General features: G+C 37.5%; 1 protein-coding gene across 26 annotated transcripts in view; it reads left to right on the top strand.

Annotated features, from left to right (window-relative positions):
- Positions 1 to 16,438, top strand: part of VPS13B (vacuolar protein sorting 13 homolog B) — an 807,303-nt gene that overhangs the window by 244,363 nt on the left and 546,502 nt on the right. The window contains exon 20 of one of the 26 annotated variants that reach the window (XM_070803117.1): positions 1,163 to 10,461. The exons of the other annotated variants lie outside the window; for them this stretch is intronic. Coding sequence (XP_070659218.1) covers positions 1,163 to 1,170 — 8 coding nt within the window. The 3' untranslated portion in view covers positions 1,171 to 10,461. Of the gene's footprint in view, positions 1 to 1,162; positions 10,462 to 16,438 lie in introns of those variants that run through there. 26 annotated transcript variants of the gene reach the window in all.

The raw sequence follows: 16,438 nt of genomic DNA, 5'->3' as shown, positions 1-16,438 counted from the left end.
CTGTGGCTTTGTAGTAGAGCCTGAAGTCAGGCAGGTTGATTGCTCCAGTTCATTCTTCTTTCTCAAGATTGCTTTGGCTATTTGAGGTTTTTTGTAATTCCATACAAATTGTGAACTTATTTGTTCTAGCTCTGTGAAAAATACTGTTGGTAGCTTTATAGGGATTACAGGCAATGGCACCCCACTCCAGTACTCTTGCCTGGAAAATACCATGGCTGGAGGAGCCTGGTGGGCTGCAGTCCATGGGGTTGCTGAGGGTTGGACATGACTGAGTGACTTCACTTTCACTTTTCACTTTCATGCATTGGAGAAGGAAATGGCAACCCACTCCAGAGTTCTTGCCTGGAGAATCCCAGGGACCGGGGAGCCTGGTGGGCTGCCGTCTATGGGGTTGCACAGAGTCGGACACGACTGAAGTGACTTAGCAGCAGCAGCAGCAGCAGCAGCAGCTTTATAGGGATTGCATTGAATCTATAGACTGCTTTGGGTAGTATACTCATTTTCACTATATTGTTTCTTCCAATCCATGAACACGGTTTATTTCTCCATCTATTAGTGTCCTCTTTTATTTCTTTCACCAGTGTTTTATAGTTTTCTATATATAGGTCTTTTGTTTCTTTAGGTAGATATATTCCTAAGCATTTTATTCTTTTCATTGCAATGGTGAATGGAATTGTTTCCTTAATTTCTCTTTCTGTTTTCTCATTATTGGTGTATAGGAATGCAAGGGATTTCTGTGTGTTGATTTTATATCCTGCAACTTTACTATATTCATTGATTAGCTCTAGTAATTTTCTGGTGGAGTCTTTAGGGTTTTCTGTGTAGAGGATCATGTCACCTGCAAACAGTGAGAGTTTTACTTCTTCTTTTCCAATTTGGATTGCTTTTATTTCTTTTTCTTCTCTGATTGCTGTGGCCAAAATTTCCAAAACTATGTTGAATAGTAGTGGTGAGAGTGGGCACCCTTTAGGGGAAATGCTTTCAATTTTTTACCATTGAGGATAATGTTTACTGTGGATTTGTCATATATAGCTTTTATTATGTTGAGGTATGTTCCTTCTATTCCTGCTTTCTGGAGGATTTTTATCATAAATGGATGTTGAATTTTGTCAAAGGCTTTCTCTGCATCTATTGAGATAATCATATGGTTTTTATTTTTCAGTTTGTTAATGTGTATTACATTGATTGATTTGCGGATATTGAAGAATCCTTGTATCCCTGGAATAAAGCCCACTTGGTCATGATGTATGATCTTTTTAATGTGTTGTTGGATTCTGTTTGCTAGTCATTATCAGAGAAATGCAAATCAAAACCACAATGAGGTATCATTTAACGCCAGTCAGAATGGCTGCTATCCAAAAGTCTACAAGCAATAAATGCTGGAGAGGGTGTGGAGAAAAGGGAACCCTCTTACACTGTTGGTGGGAATGAAACTAGTACAGCCACTGTGGAGAACAGCGTGGAGATTCCTTAAAAAACTGGAAATAGAACCGCCATATGATCTAGCAATCCCACTGCTGGGCATACACACTGAGGAAACCGGAATTGAAAGAGACACGTGTACCCCAGTGTTCATCGCAGCACTATTTGTAATAGCCAGGATATGGAAGCCACCTAGATATCCATCAGCAGATGAATGGATAAGAAAGCTGTGGTACATATACACAATGGAGTATTACCCAGCCATTAAAAAGAATACATTTGAATCAGTTCTAATGAAGTGCATGAAACTGGAGCCTGTTATACAGAGTGAAGTAAGCCAGAAAGAAAAACACCAATACAGTATAATAACGCATATATATGGAATTTAGAAAGATGGTAATGATAACCTTGTATGCGAGACAGCAAATGAGGCACAGATGTATAGAACAGTCTTTTGGACTCTGTGGGAGAGGGCGAGGTTGGGATTATTTGGGAGAATGGCATTGAAACATGTATATTATCATATGTGAAACGAATCGCCAGTCCAGGTTCGATGCATGATGCAGGATGCTTGGAGCTGGTGCAGTGGGATGACCCAGAGGGATGGTATGGGGAGGGACGAGGGAGAGGGGTTCAGGATGGGGAACACGTGTACACCTGTGGCGGATTCATGTCAATATATGGCAAAACCAAATACAATATTGTAAAGTAATCAGCCTCCAATTAAAATAAATAAATTTGTATTAAAAAAATAAACATGACTGCTCATCAGAAACATATCTGGAGCTCTGGAGAAAGAAAAGCAATACCTGAGTATTTGTAGAAGAATACATATGTTTTAAGGAGGAGAGATTTTCCGGGTAATTTCTAGTCCAGAAGAAAAGATTAAAGCAAGCCTGTTATATAGATGGTCAGATGTCATCAGAGTCAAGCAGCTGGAGAGTAGAAGAGGTAAAGGTGACTCTTCTTGTCTGGTGTTTTTATTATATAATTTAAGTAATCAGGTACGTATTTACTTGGTGCACAAAACTTGGGATCTAAAGTTGAAAAAACCCTTTTATTTCTTTTGAGGTTATAGTTCATGAGCGACACTTACAGGTAAGCAGTTAATTAAAAGGTGGTTTAAACATTGCCATAAAAGAAGGCGTAGAAAGGGAAACCGTTTACCCATGCCTGGAGGTTAGGAAAGCTTTCATGGAATCAGTCAAGTGCAAGATGAGACATTAATTATGAGCTGGAGGAGAAAGAAAATGGGTCAGGTTTGGGGAAACTGCAGTTAAGTTCTGTATTAGCTTGGAATGGAAGCGGGAGCATGATAAGAATTAATGTCTTTTGAGATCAGCAAGCTCCCTCGGGTTATGAAAAACCTCGGAAGTCATTGTAAAGATTTTGGATTGAAGGCCATACGGAGCATTCGAAAATTTTTATCATCATCTTTATGCCTTAGAAATCCACATAGTAGTATGGATGATGGTAAAAGACAGGAAGCAGGGACAGTAAGAGAATGTTGCAGCGAAAAAACTGATACTGTCAATAGAATCTCACAAATTGATGGGATTGTAATGTGTTAGAATCAGCAGGAGTTGATGGATCATTGAATATGATGGCCAAGGGAAAGGGTGTAGTAGGCCAGTATCCCGTGTCTGGTTTAAAAAGCCGGAGAGCTGGGTGCTAGGTACAATGCCTGTCCCTACAATGAGGTCCAAATAAATGAGAATCAGGTTTGTTTTTGGGTGATAGAGACATTTGGTCTGCAGGGCGGGAGATGTAAGAGACCCGGGTTCAATCCTTGGGTCGGGAACATTGATCCCTGGGGTAGGAAATGGCAGCCTATTCCAGTATTCTTGTCTGGAGAATTCCATGGACAGAGGAACCTGGCAGACTACAGTCCCTGGAGTCGCAAAGAGTCTGACACTACTGAGCGAATAACACACACATACACACAGCCATTTGGTATTATAGTAATATTTTTCTGGTTCTTCTCATGCACCAGATATTTTGGTAAGCATTTTAAGTAGAACCGAAGCAGTCCATCTCTAGAACTCATACACTTACCCATTACACCAAGAGCAAAGAGTAGGGAAGAATGCAGATCCCTCAAAATTGATTAGTCAGCTCATTTCATTCTGCTTAATTTCATTTATTGGCTGTTACCTACATGCATGAAACTGCTAAAGGGTGGTATAAAAATGTATTAGATACCAGTCCCCATTGAATAATATACACCTATAACTAATTCTAGAAAACAAGCTTAACAGATACTATAATTGATTGGGAGAAAACTACATCTATCTGAAAATAGATGGCAGAGATTAATTTGAATGGGAAGGAGGATTGGATGATACTAGGAAAGTTTTCTCAAATAAGGACAGATATTGAAACCTGGAATGATAGAAGATTACATATGAGTTGAAAATTGTTACTGTTTAAACATTGCAAATACTTTCAGTTCCTACATTGTTTTACTTTAAATGTTTGGTAATTATTATAAGTCGGCTTCCCCAGTGGCTCATGGATAAGGAATCTGCCTGCCAATGCAGGAGACGTGGGTTTGATCCTTGGGTCGGGAAGATTCCCTGGAAAAGGAAATGGCAACCCACTCTAGTATTCTTGCCTGGAAAAATCGTGGACAGAGGAGCCTGGCAGGCTACAGTCCATTGGGATCACAAAAAGAGATGGGCACGACTTAGTGATGGAATGACAATTTTTATGAGTATAAATCCATATTTTTATAAAGTTTAAAAGTATATTTTTGTTAAAGTTTATTTAAAAGTGTACGTTTTATATTTATGGTAATGGAGTTTTTCTTCTAAAGTGTTTCAGTATATTCAGATAACTATAATCAAAATTGTATTTAAAATTTTCAAATTTTACAGTGTGATTATACAATATGAAATATTTGTAATACTTGCTATTACTGCTTTTGTTTCCTAAGACACTTTTTAAAAATTAAATATTTGGATCATTAGATTGTATTTAGTTTATGTGGCCTTGCTTGAAGTTAATTATTAATATTAAGTAGAACTTGATTTTTAACTTTAGAAAAAGAAATAACAGAAGTTAATAAAATTTTTAATTCTGTGCATTGTTAACAAGCCATAGCATAAGTAAGCCTTAGTCAGCCTGTGAAAGGGATGACTTAACACAACTGTTGATGCGTTTGGAGTGAAACATCTTTATCAAGTTAATACAAGAAGCAGTCATGCCCTACTTGAATTACTCATTTATAATAGCTGAACAGCAGCCTGCATGTGGACTTTGAAATCCTGGGAAAATAAGATGCCTGCATATATCCAAATGTTGAAAGCCTTTACTCTCAGCAGCTGGAAAATGTTGAGCTCCATTGTCATCTACTAGGTTTTTGGTTTTCATGGAGATGTGATCAGTGTAATTACTGACCAGCTTTATTCATTACTTTTAATGATGATAGCCTCTGATGTCAGCCTCCGAAGTTTGTAACTTAAAAGATCGTGTTTAAGTACAGTGTATTTAAAATTTACAGAAATCTAACACATAGATGATTTTATTTTGCTCAAACTTATCACATAGACTCCAATTACTAAATATCTGAAATATTTTAGATGACATGATAGATATTACTTGTTTATTTTAAATGAATCCTGCAATGTTTTTGTCTCCATGATTCACAAAATATGCTCAACATATTGCTATTCTGGGTAAGTTTTATATATTCGATCCATTCATGTGCAGAATTTTTATATATATTTCCTAAAATGCAGGATATGGTTCTATTTTAAATCAGAATTACTTATAAACAAAACAACTAATTATTAGAACTTCTTATTTGTCATCGTTTTACTACCATCTGGTGTCTAGTTAGGAGAACAATTTTAGAAAACATGGAATGATAAAGGATAGGCCAAGACAAGATTGTTATATGAAGGAAGAAATGGATCTATAACTTTGAAGCTGTTACTTGCATTTTAACTATGGAACCTTATCTTTGTATAAATCATGTGATATCACTTTGAATGTGTCTTAATCCATTACGTGATTGCAACACCAGGCACTGAATAGTTTTCTGTGGATTGTCCACTGTACAGAGACATCCCTTTAAAGAGGTCATCGTTGACGTCATAAACCAAGTGTATTTGCTAATTAATATTATTTTTATTATTTATTTCAGGATTTTCAGAGGACGGTAAAATTATATTCTTACAAATTTAGCATGTTATGACACTATTGAACAGATGGAAGTAAAATTAAGGAAGGTAGCATGTGACTAGTTAATAAACTATAGATAATATTAATGTTGCCATGTTTAGCCAGTTTCTTTTTTTAAGTTGGTCTGTTAAAAGTATTTCTCACCCTTAAAAAGTGTTTATATAAGATATCATCTCCATTGACTAACAATTGATGATCCTATATTTACAGGTATTATGCCAGTGAAATAATGAGAACATTTTACACATACTCATAGTAACTATCATTATATAGATATTAAAAAAAAAATCAATCTGTAGTTAACATGAGCTAAGTAGTTTGCTTTGCCTTTTATTTTTTATTTTTTAATTCTTTAATTTTTGGCTGTGGTTATCGCTGCTGCAAGGTGGCTTTCTCTAGTTGTGGGGAGGAGGACCTCCTCTCCGTTGTGGTTAGCAGGCTTCTCGTTGCGGTGTCTTCTCTTGTTGCGAGGCACAGGCTCTAGAGCTGCTTGGGATTTAGTAGCTGCAGCCCACAGACTTAGCTGCTCCATGGCATGTGGGATCTTCCCAGGCCAGGGATCTGAAACCATGTCTTCTGCCTTGGCAGGCGGATTCTTAACCACTGGACCACCAGGGAGATCCTGCTTTGCTCTGTTTCAAGACATGCTTCTGTAACTGTATCCTACTTGTCTGGAAGTAGCACATGCTTCAAAGAAAAGTTTTATCTACAAAATTTGAGTTGTTTGTTTTTCTGAATCTTTGAATCTTCTTTTTAAACATATCTTGATATCTTTCTCTATGGCTGTTTTTTATTTAAACCCCTTTTAACAAACCTGTATTTGTGTGCATATATGTGTTTAGCCAAAGGTGAGCAGTTACTTGTTTTTTTTGTGTGTGTATGTTGTTTGCTTTTGGCCACAACGCACAGCATGTGGGATCTTAGTTCCCTGACTAGAGATCAAACCTGCACTCCCTGCATTGGAAGTGCAGAGTCTTAATCATTGGACCACCAGGAAAGTCCCAAGAGGGAGCAGTTTTGCAGCACTGCCCCCAGCATGGTATCAGTTCATATACTGTTGTTTGTTTCCTATGCCCTTCTCTTATTTCCAGTTCTGAAGTAGTTCCTGGGCTTTATCTTTGGTTATACCTACGTGAATAACACATGCAGCATTAATATGTTCTTTGATAAATAGCTTGCTTATTCTAAATAATTTTATGTCAACATTTGAAAAATAACTTGTCAATTTAGAAAAAAAAAAAAAAAACTTCTAAGCAAAGTGTTGGTTGTAGAGTAAATACTGAAATAGTATGCAACTGGAGCATGGTAAGGTTGCTGTGTGGGTTGTCTTCTGTATTCTAAAAAACAAAACAAAAACACTCCTTGAAATCTCTTTGGATCTTTCTTAACCCAATGAATTGTAGCTTAAATTTGTTGTTGTACCCCCTGATCGGTCTGTGACCAACTGTAATATTTGTTTGGTTAAGAGTACAGTATAGGTTTCCAGATCATTATTGGTTTGTTTCTACCATTCTTGGTGTTAATGATGAAAGGGCTTTTATTGGGAAATACGATGGGGTCTTTTTTTTCTGTGTTCGCTTACTTATATTTCTTTTACTTTACTTAACCTATTCAAGAGAGCTTGCCTGTGTTATTCTAGAGCTGGGTTCCAGTCTCAGCTGTGTCTTTATTGGGTGTTTATTGCTTATACAGGGCCTTCTAGATTTTTTGCTACACTAAGACTGCTATCCAGTCATCATCAGGAAGTTTCAAGATAATGAATTTTCTGTCTATTACTAGACTCATTTGGCCATTACTTTATTCTCTACAGCTAGGTTACTAGGGCAATCTCTAGTAATCTGTAGGACTTCAGATTAGCATATCAATATTGATATGCAGAAAGAAATAGAGGAAAACAACAGAATGGGAAAGACTAGAGATCTCTTCAAGACAATCAGAGATACCAAATGGGCTCAATAAAGGACAGAAATGGTATGGACCTAACAGAAGCAGAAGATATTAAGAAGAGATGGCAAGAATACACAGAAGAACTGTACAAAAAAGATCTTCACAACCCAGATAATCATGATGGTGTGATCACTGACCTAGAGCCAGACATCCTGGAATGTGAAGTCAAAACGCTGGACTGGAAGAAACACCAGCTGGAATCAAGATTGCTGGGAGAAATATCAATAACCTCAGATATGCAGATGACACCACCCTTATGGCAGAAAGTGAAGAGGAACTAAAAAGCCTCTTGATGAAGGTGAAAGTGGAGAGTGAAAAAGTTGGCTTAAAGCTCAGCATTCAGAAAATGAAGATCATGGCATCCGGTCCCATCACTTCATGGGAAATAGATGGGGAAACAGTGGAAACAATGTCAGACTTTATTTTTCTGGGCTCCAAAATCACTGCAGATGGTGACTGCAGCCATGAGATTAAAAGGCGCGTACTCCTTGGAAGGAAAGTTATGACCAACCTAGATAGCATATTGAAAAGCAGAGACATTACTTTGCCAACAAAGGTTCATCTAGTCAAGGCTGTGGTTTTTCCTTTCATCATGTATGGACTATGAAGAAGGCTGAGCGCCGAAGAATTGATGCTTTTGAACTGTGGTGTTGGAGAAGACTCTTGAGAGTCCCTTAGACTGCAAGGAGATCTGACCAGTCCATCCTAAAGGAGATCAATCCTGGGATTTCTTTGGAGGGAATGATGCTAAAGCTGAAACTCAAGTACTTTGGCCACCTCATGTGAAGAGTTGACTCATTGGAAAAGACTCTGATGCTGGGAGGGATTGGGGGCAAGAGGAGAAGGGGACAACAGAGGATGAGATGGCTGGATGGCATCACTGACTCGATGGACGTGAGTCTGAGTGAACTCCGGGTGTTGTTGATGGACAGGGAGGTCTGGCGTGCTGGGATTCATGAGGTCGCAAGGAGTCGGACATGACTGAGCGACTGAACTGAACTGATTGATATTTTAATGCTGAATACCAGTAAAATATGGTAATTAACATTATAAAAAGGTCTTACTTTGTTGTTTGAAACCAGTTGAGAAAGAGAAGACCTAAAGCATCATTATTTTGAAAAATCGATGCTAGAGGCAGTGGGCCATATTTCTGACAAGGTGCAGACTACCCCATAACTCATACTGTGTTTTAACTTTATAACTACATGTTTTTTTCTATAGTGATGCCACCATTGAAGGAATTGAGGTGGCATTAAGAAAAATCTGTTTCAAGTATTTTAAAGGCCAGTGCATTCCAGGATCAGGAATCCAAAAGCGAAATTCCAGTAGTAGAAGGATTTCGAAGCAGCTGCAGAATTCTGCGCATAGCTCCACATTCCATGGAGCTTTAGAGTGCTTGTTTCTTGTTTGCGACCACTTTAGTGCTGAGTGTGCCTCAGTGCCTGAAAAGAAATTTATACAACAGATGTCTCACTAAGGAGAGCTGCTTTTTCATTTACACTCAAATCTAGTTATTTTTGGTCTATCTGTAATTTTCTACAACTTCTGAATAAATTTTAATGTTTCCATGATCCTAATTTATTAGAGTAATTTATGACAGCATAATGATAGATTGTATAGTAGTTAAAAGCATGGGCTTTGAAATCAGACTGATTCCTGATCCTGTTGCATACCATCTCTGTGATTGTGAGCAAGTTTTTGAATTCTTCAGTAACTTTGTTTCCTCATTGGTAATACGGAGATAATAATAGTGTTGGTGTTGCAGGGTTGTCACAAGATTAAGTGATTTCAAGTGGGGAAACTATTTTAGAGTAAGATTTGTCACATACAAACTTCAGTGGTTATCATTGTCATGGTAAAAGTTTGTGACTAGAATTCCCCAAACAGAAATAAACTAGTATTTATTTTCTAGTTAATCAGAAATTACTTGCCTGTGAAAAGATATTTAGGTATAAGAAGGAAAATTTTAATTAAGTTCAATTTTTTTTTTTCATGAAATAAAACTTTGTATCCCGTGTGTAAAATGAATTAATATTATGTGTCTAGCATTAGATAATTATAATCATTTCTGTAAAGGAAACTCTTAAATTTATGCTGCTCCCTACTGTTTGGAGTACCAACATTTTCCCTGATCAGCAGATGAATTTTTGGTTATCTGTGAAACATTTTCTCTTGAATAATTTACAAGCATATTATACTCAGCCCTTCCAATTCACTTTAAATTCACTGTTTTACTCCAACCCTGCACCGTAACCAGTGAATGGTAGTATTACCAGTCCAGTCAGAAACCTAGTAATTGCCCTAAACTTTTCCCTTCCTTCATTTCCGATGTTTCCTGTTTGGGCAATAATCAGTTTTTCAAGACTTTTCTATAAAACTTTTCTGTAAGACAGATCTGATCCTTTCCCTTCTTTTTAAAATACCCCTTCAGTGACTTTCTCATATCTTTCTGGTAAAGGACAGACTTCTTAGCCAAATATACAGATTTGTTCTTAGGTAATGTTTTCACTACACTGTGTGGAACTATTTTGAATTCCATGAACATGCCGTTCTCCCTTACCATCTTCATTTGTGCATAGTTTTCAGGGCATAGGAAGCACCCTGGTTTGCTGCTGTCCACTCTCCAGTTAAAGCATTACTACAATTAAAAATTCATTCCCAGGTTTACCTTCCAAGACAAGTTAGGTGCCCTTTCATGTTTGCTTTCCCCCACCCCCACATTCTGTAACCCCTTAGGAAATTTTGTTAAACCATTTATCAAAAATTATGATGATTAATTTTTGTCGGCATTTTCCATTGAATTATAATAGCTCAAATACAAGGACTGTTTCTTTATATCTGTGAATGCTTAATGTTTGGTTTTAGGCAAATGGTTAGTGGTTAATAAAAGTTTGTTGAATTAATAAATGAATTTGAATGAGAACCAAGTCCTTGGTAACATTTGCATGGTAAACTCGTCTTTAATGGAAGATAATGAGATTAATTCCTAGTAATTATTCTCAGGAGGCAAAAATGGACTGAACCCGACGCTTCTGCCCATTTGAAATCAGTCATTCTGTTAGTTTGTCTTATTTATTTACCACTTTGGCTATAACTATTTGGTGTTACCATTTTTCTTGTTAATACTAGTCACTCTGTCAAAAAGTACCTTTCATCTACTTATAATTCATAACTTTTAATTAATGTTGTTTATTTTTGTTTTATTAGATGACCAGAAGTACACATTTCCCCCATAGTTTACATATTTATTATCATAAATGTGAAGTGGATTCATTGAACTATTTAAGGGAGTCTGACAAATTGATTAGGAGGACTCGCCCTTGGAGGGCATGAAACATGGATCTGTTATTCACAGGACAAGAAGTGAGAGAAATGTGTGGTCAGGGTAAATTTATGTCAGTTAGGGAGTTTTTCCTGAGAATGGATAAGAGGCTTAGAATCTGCACACACGGAGGTCAGTACTATGGGGATAGGAGGTAAAAGTGATATCTCGAGTGCCAGAAAGGCCAACATGTTAGGGGTTTATATGTCTTTAATTATTATGTAGGGGTATCTGGCTTTTAAGTGCAAGGAGAATGCTGTTTGAAGGAGACTGGTTGTGAGTAGCAGTGAATTCCCATTAGAAGTTGTAAAGCGTATAAACAGTGGAACACCTGGACTCTGAAAGTGGGATACCATTTATGTTTATTGTACTGATACTACTAGGTACAAAAGTATATATTTTTGAGTATGAATATGAATAACCTAGTTCAACCTGCCCTTAACGAAAAGCTAGAGACTAATGTTGATACCGGTTTAGTGAACAAATCTGAGTGGTTTTCTGTGCCCTTGGTGGAACAAATTAAACTTTCACTGGTTGAGTGGTTATACCCACACGGTGTAGTGTGGGAGGATTATCAGCTAGTTTGTCTTATTGGCTTTTTGGCAGCAGAAAACTGTTAAACTGAGTTTTCCCATGGAAGAGTTATCTTTCTTGAAATCCCACAACTTTTACTAAAAAAATTTATGAAGTGGGATGACAGTAAATTACTGAAGAATCATCAAAGCAAGTATGTTATTAATTGACAATTTATTGACTTCATCCCCTGAGCCAGTTTAAAGAAAAGGGAGGGTGGGTTAGATTTCAAGCTACACTTTGAATGCTGTGTGAGGTCTGTCTGAGATATTTTGGTTAGGCTGTGATTAATTAACTCAATTAAACAAGTACATGAGTCAAAGTACACTCTCTCATGCATCTGTCAAGTTGGTAATAATGGGTTCAGTACTGATAAAATTGTGAATCTAAATCTGATTAGCACTGAAAGGCACACAAAAATTCACCTGTCACTAATCTTCTGTGATAAAAAATGGCAATAATTTAGGGTTTCATGTATGTTTTCAGTATCTTTATATAGGTATACACATACATATATATGTATCCTTATGTGTGTGTGTGTGTATAGATGTTTATAGACAGTAAAGAATCTGACTGTAATGCAAGAGACCCAGTTTTGATCCCTGGGTCGGGAAGATCCCCTGGAGAAGGGAGTGGCTACCCATTCCAGTATCTTGCCTGGAGAATCCCATGGAAAGAGGAACCTGGCTGGCTACAGTCTATGGGGTTGCGAAGAGTTGGACATGACTGAATGACTTTCACATATGCTTATTTAACTTCAGAGATAATGAGATTAAGCTCTAAACTTCTTTTTAAATTGTGTTTTAAAATATTAACTTTCAGTTAGTTGTGTTCTTTTAAAAACTGTTACAGATTACTGTCCTTAGGCTTTGTAGCTTATGTAGTTAATATAATTTTACTGACAGGTGTAAAAGCAAAGAGGTTTGAGACCTCCCTTCTTATTGTAAATACTCCTTAAGAAAGTGGTGCTTTCAGTATCATTCTTTTAAAATATAAATGTTTTCCTTATCATTAAAAAAAAAGCTGCTTTCAGTTTGTGAACAGGAAACTGTAATTCCCTAACTAGAACTTTGTCTTTTTCTTCTTTGAAAAAAATCTCTGAATTTTGAGATAGGTAGTTCCTTTTGTTCTGTTCCCTAAGTATAATTTAGTTTTTTTTTTAATTCTGAAAAATCTGTGTGCTATCTCAATTATTATTGGCTTTGTGATTTTTCATATTTTAATATCTATGAAGTTAGGAGTCCTTGTATAGTTAATGATATCTTACAGTTGCTCATAGCCTGAGTTGAGGTCAAAGGCTGTCAGAGAAATTATCTGCTTGCTTCTGCTGCCCGTATAGGGGCACTGCAACTTGAACTACAAGTTAAATATCTGCTTGTGAAATTTCTGGACTTTCTTGATAATGTGAGTCCATACTGCAAATCTGTGTGAATATCAGTTCATGATTCAAATTCCCTAAGGTTTGTATTTGTCTGAGATCTCTTTGAATATTGTCCCAGATCTGGCAGTTTACCAGTGCTGTACCTCGCAAGATTATTTAGTGAGCACCCTTGATCTGAAATTTAGTAAAAGGTCTAGAGAAGCTGGGCCATTCAATTATTATTTAACCAGTGGCATCCCATTCTTATTTTTGAGGTAAGAGATATTGGAGGATTTGTTTACTATTAATAAAGATTTGCAATAGGGCAAAAATTATTGAACTTATTCTTTTAAAGTTTTGTCCTGAATTTAGGTGTATGCACCAAAGTCATCTCTCTAAAGTCCATAACTAGTAGAGGATGTCTGTTTCCTGTAGATTAATATGTGTTTCCAAACAACTATTTGTACTTTGGTTAGAAAAGTATGGGATCCTTGGAAAACCTTAATTCACAGTTAACGTTTTAAACCTTGACTTTAAAAAAAAAATTCAAATAGTAAGCCAGTTCCATTGTATGCTTTCTCTAATTTACTACCTCTGCAAACTGAGCATTTTTTTTGTGAATTTTTATATTGGATGGGAGTAATATTTACACCTCTATACTCAATAAAAATTTATTGTGAGTAGAAAGCATTTATACAGTGGTTGATTGATTCTTCAGTTCATGATATACTGTATTGAATAGGAATACTGTGGAATTACCATTCTATGAATAGATAGTCTTTGAACACAACATACTGGGAAATATGGTAAATGAAAGAGGGAGACTGATAAACACATTCCACTGATAAAATATAGGTTCGTCTAGTCAAGGCTATGGTTTTTCCTGTGGTCATGTATGTATTTGAGAGTTGGACTGTGAAGAAGGCTGAGTGCCGAAGAATTGATGCTTTTGAACTGTGGTGTTGGAGAAGACTCTTGAGAGTCCCTTGGACTGCAAGGAGATCCAACCAGTCCATTCTGAAGGAGATCAGGCCTGGGATTTCTTTGGAGGGAATGATGCTAAAGCTGAAACTCCAGTACTTTGGCCACCTCATGCGAAGAGTTGACTCATTGGAAAAGACTCTGATGCTGGGAGGGACTGGGGGCAAGAGGAGAAGGGGACAACAGAGGATGAGGTGGCTGCATGGCATCACTGACTTGATGGATGTGACTCTGGGTGAACTCCGGGAGTTGGTGATGGACAGGGAAGCCTGGCGTGCTGTGATTCATGGGGTCGCAAAGAGCCGGACACGACTGAGCGACTGATCTGAACTGATCAGATATGGTGCTTTTATTGAGCTATTCTTGTCCTACCCAGATCTTATTTTAGAACAGAGAAAATAGTAAACATATTTAAATGTTAAATAAGGTACTTTAGTTCAATACAAGAAAATATTCTGCCATTGAGAATAACTTGTGTGAAAGTCTTCATGAGTAGAGGTGAATCTTATAATTAAGGTGGTTTCAATTGTATTATTTTTAGGCCAAGGATATGGCACAGTTAGTACTGTTGTTAGGGGCACAATGATAGTAGTGGTTCTTAGCACCAAAACCTCATGCTTCTTTTGATAGCATGTATTTTCTGATGCCTCTTTACTGTGTTGATATAAAATTCATAGTTAAGGTATATTTTTAAGCTGATAACTTATGGAGAAATCAATATAATGCCATAGTTGTAGGAATGGGAAAATGAAAGGAAAGTAATTTCTTCAGTATTTAGAGTGTAACTAGACTAGAAGGCACAAATTGCTCAGGTTAAGACACTTAGCCTGCCACATGTGTTGCATCAGCACAGTTGTACACTTTGCTTGCCTGTATATTGATAAATTGCTAGTAGTCCAGTGGGATAGCCATGGGTGAAGTGATTTTTCTGAAATGGCAAACACTTCTTGGTCAAATTCTCAATGATTCATAATTTTTCTTCTGTATTCCTGATAGTTAAATTACTGGACCTTTCAGATTCATTAAAGTAGGTGTGAAAGCTCCTGTATGTTTAAATGTAAAAGACATTCTAGGTTCAAATAATTATGACTAGATTTTTTCACTCACATGACTGTCAGGATACTTTAAAATTGTTATGGAATGTGAGATCATTCTTTGTTGTACAAGAGACTGTTTTGAGTGTTCAACAACTTTGATGTCTTGGTTGATGCCAAATGTCAGGTGGTATCTCCTAATCATTGTGACAACCGGAAACAATAATTTCCAAAAATGCCCCTAGAGGATGTTTATTGTTGTTCAGTTACTGAAAGTGAAGTCACTCAGTCGTGTCTGACTCTTTGCAACCCCACGGACGGTAGCCTATCAGGCTCCGTCGTCCATGGGATTTTCCAGGCAAGAATACTGGAGTGGGCTGCCATTTCTTCCTCCAGCGGACCTTCCCAACCCAGGGATCGAACCCAGGTCTTCTGCATTGCAGATGCTTTACCTCTGAGTTACTAGGTGTATCCAACTCTTTGTGACCCTGTGTGCTGTAGCATGCCAGGCCACCATGTCCTTTACCATCTCTGGGCATTTCCCCAAGTTCATGTCCATTGAATCCATGATGCCATCCAACCATCTCATCCTCTGTCACCCTCTTCTCCTTCTGCCTTCAATCTTTCTCAGCATCAGGGTCTTTTCCAATGATTGGGCTGTTAGCATCAGGTGGCCGAAGTATAAGAGCTTCAGCTATCAGTCCTTCCAATAAATCTTCAGGGTTTATTTCTTTTAAGATTGACTGATTAGATCTCCTTTCTGTCCAAGGGACTCCCTTCCAGCACCACAGTTCAGAAGCATGAGTTCTTTGGCACTCTGCCTTCTTTATGGTCCAACTCTCACATCCATACATGACTACTAGAAAAACTATAGCTTTGACTAGACAGACCTTTGTTGGTAAAGTGATGTCTTTGCTTTTTAAGACACTGTCTGGGTTTGTCATAGCTTCCCTGCCAAGAAGCAAGCATCTTTAAATTTCATGACTGCAGTCACCTTCTGCAGTGATTTTAGAACCCTAAAGGAAGAAATCTGTCACAACTTCCATCTTTTCCCCTTTTGTTTCCCTTGAAGTGGTGGGACTGGATGCTTTGATATTAGTTTTTTTATTTTTTTTTTTTTTGAGTTTTTAGCCGGCTTTTCCACAACCCTCATGATGAATCTACTGAATATGGAACAAAGATCATGGGTTACAGGTGGAAGTCACAGCCTTGGATTTCATTCTAAATCCTTCTTCTTTGGACTTTGTTTTTTGGGCCAGTTAGTTAACCTCTTATAGTCTCAGATCCCTTTCTAAAATACTGGGAAGATAATATCTTATGGAGTTATTAAGTGGATAAAACAATATATTTTAGGTACCTGACCTGTGCTTCATGTGGGATGGGACTGTTTCTGTCTGACTTAGCACGTTACTTTCCAATACTAGTCAGTCAATTCAGTCACTCTGTCGTGTCCAACTCCTTGCGACCCCATGGACTGTAGCACACTAGGCTTCCCTGTCCATCACCAACTCCCGGAGCCTGCTCAAACTCATGTCCATTGCATTGGTCATGCCATCCAGCATTCTCATCCTCTGTCGTCCCCTTCTCCTCCCACCTTATATCGTTCCCAGCCTC

This window comes from Bos indicus, chromosome 14, assembly GCF_029378745.1.
Source record: "Bos indicus isolate NIAB-ARS_2022 breed Sahiwal x Tharparkar chromosome 14, NIAB-ARS_B.indTharparkar_mat_pri_1.0, whole genome shotgun sequence".
Taxonomy (NCBI): domain Eukaryota; kingdom Metazoa; phylum Chordata; class Mammalia; order Artiodactyla; family Bovidae; genus Bos; species Bos indicus.
The sequence above is the reverse complement of the archived record's forward strand: the minus strand, read 5'-3'. Positions and strand labels throughout refer to the sequence as shown.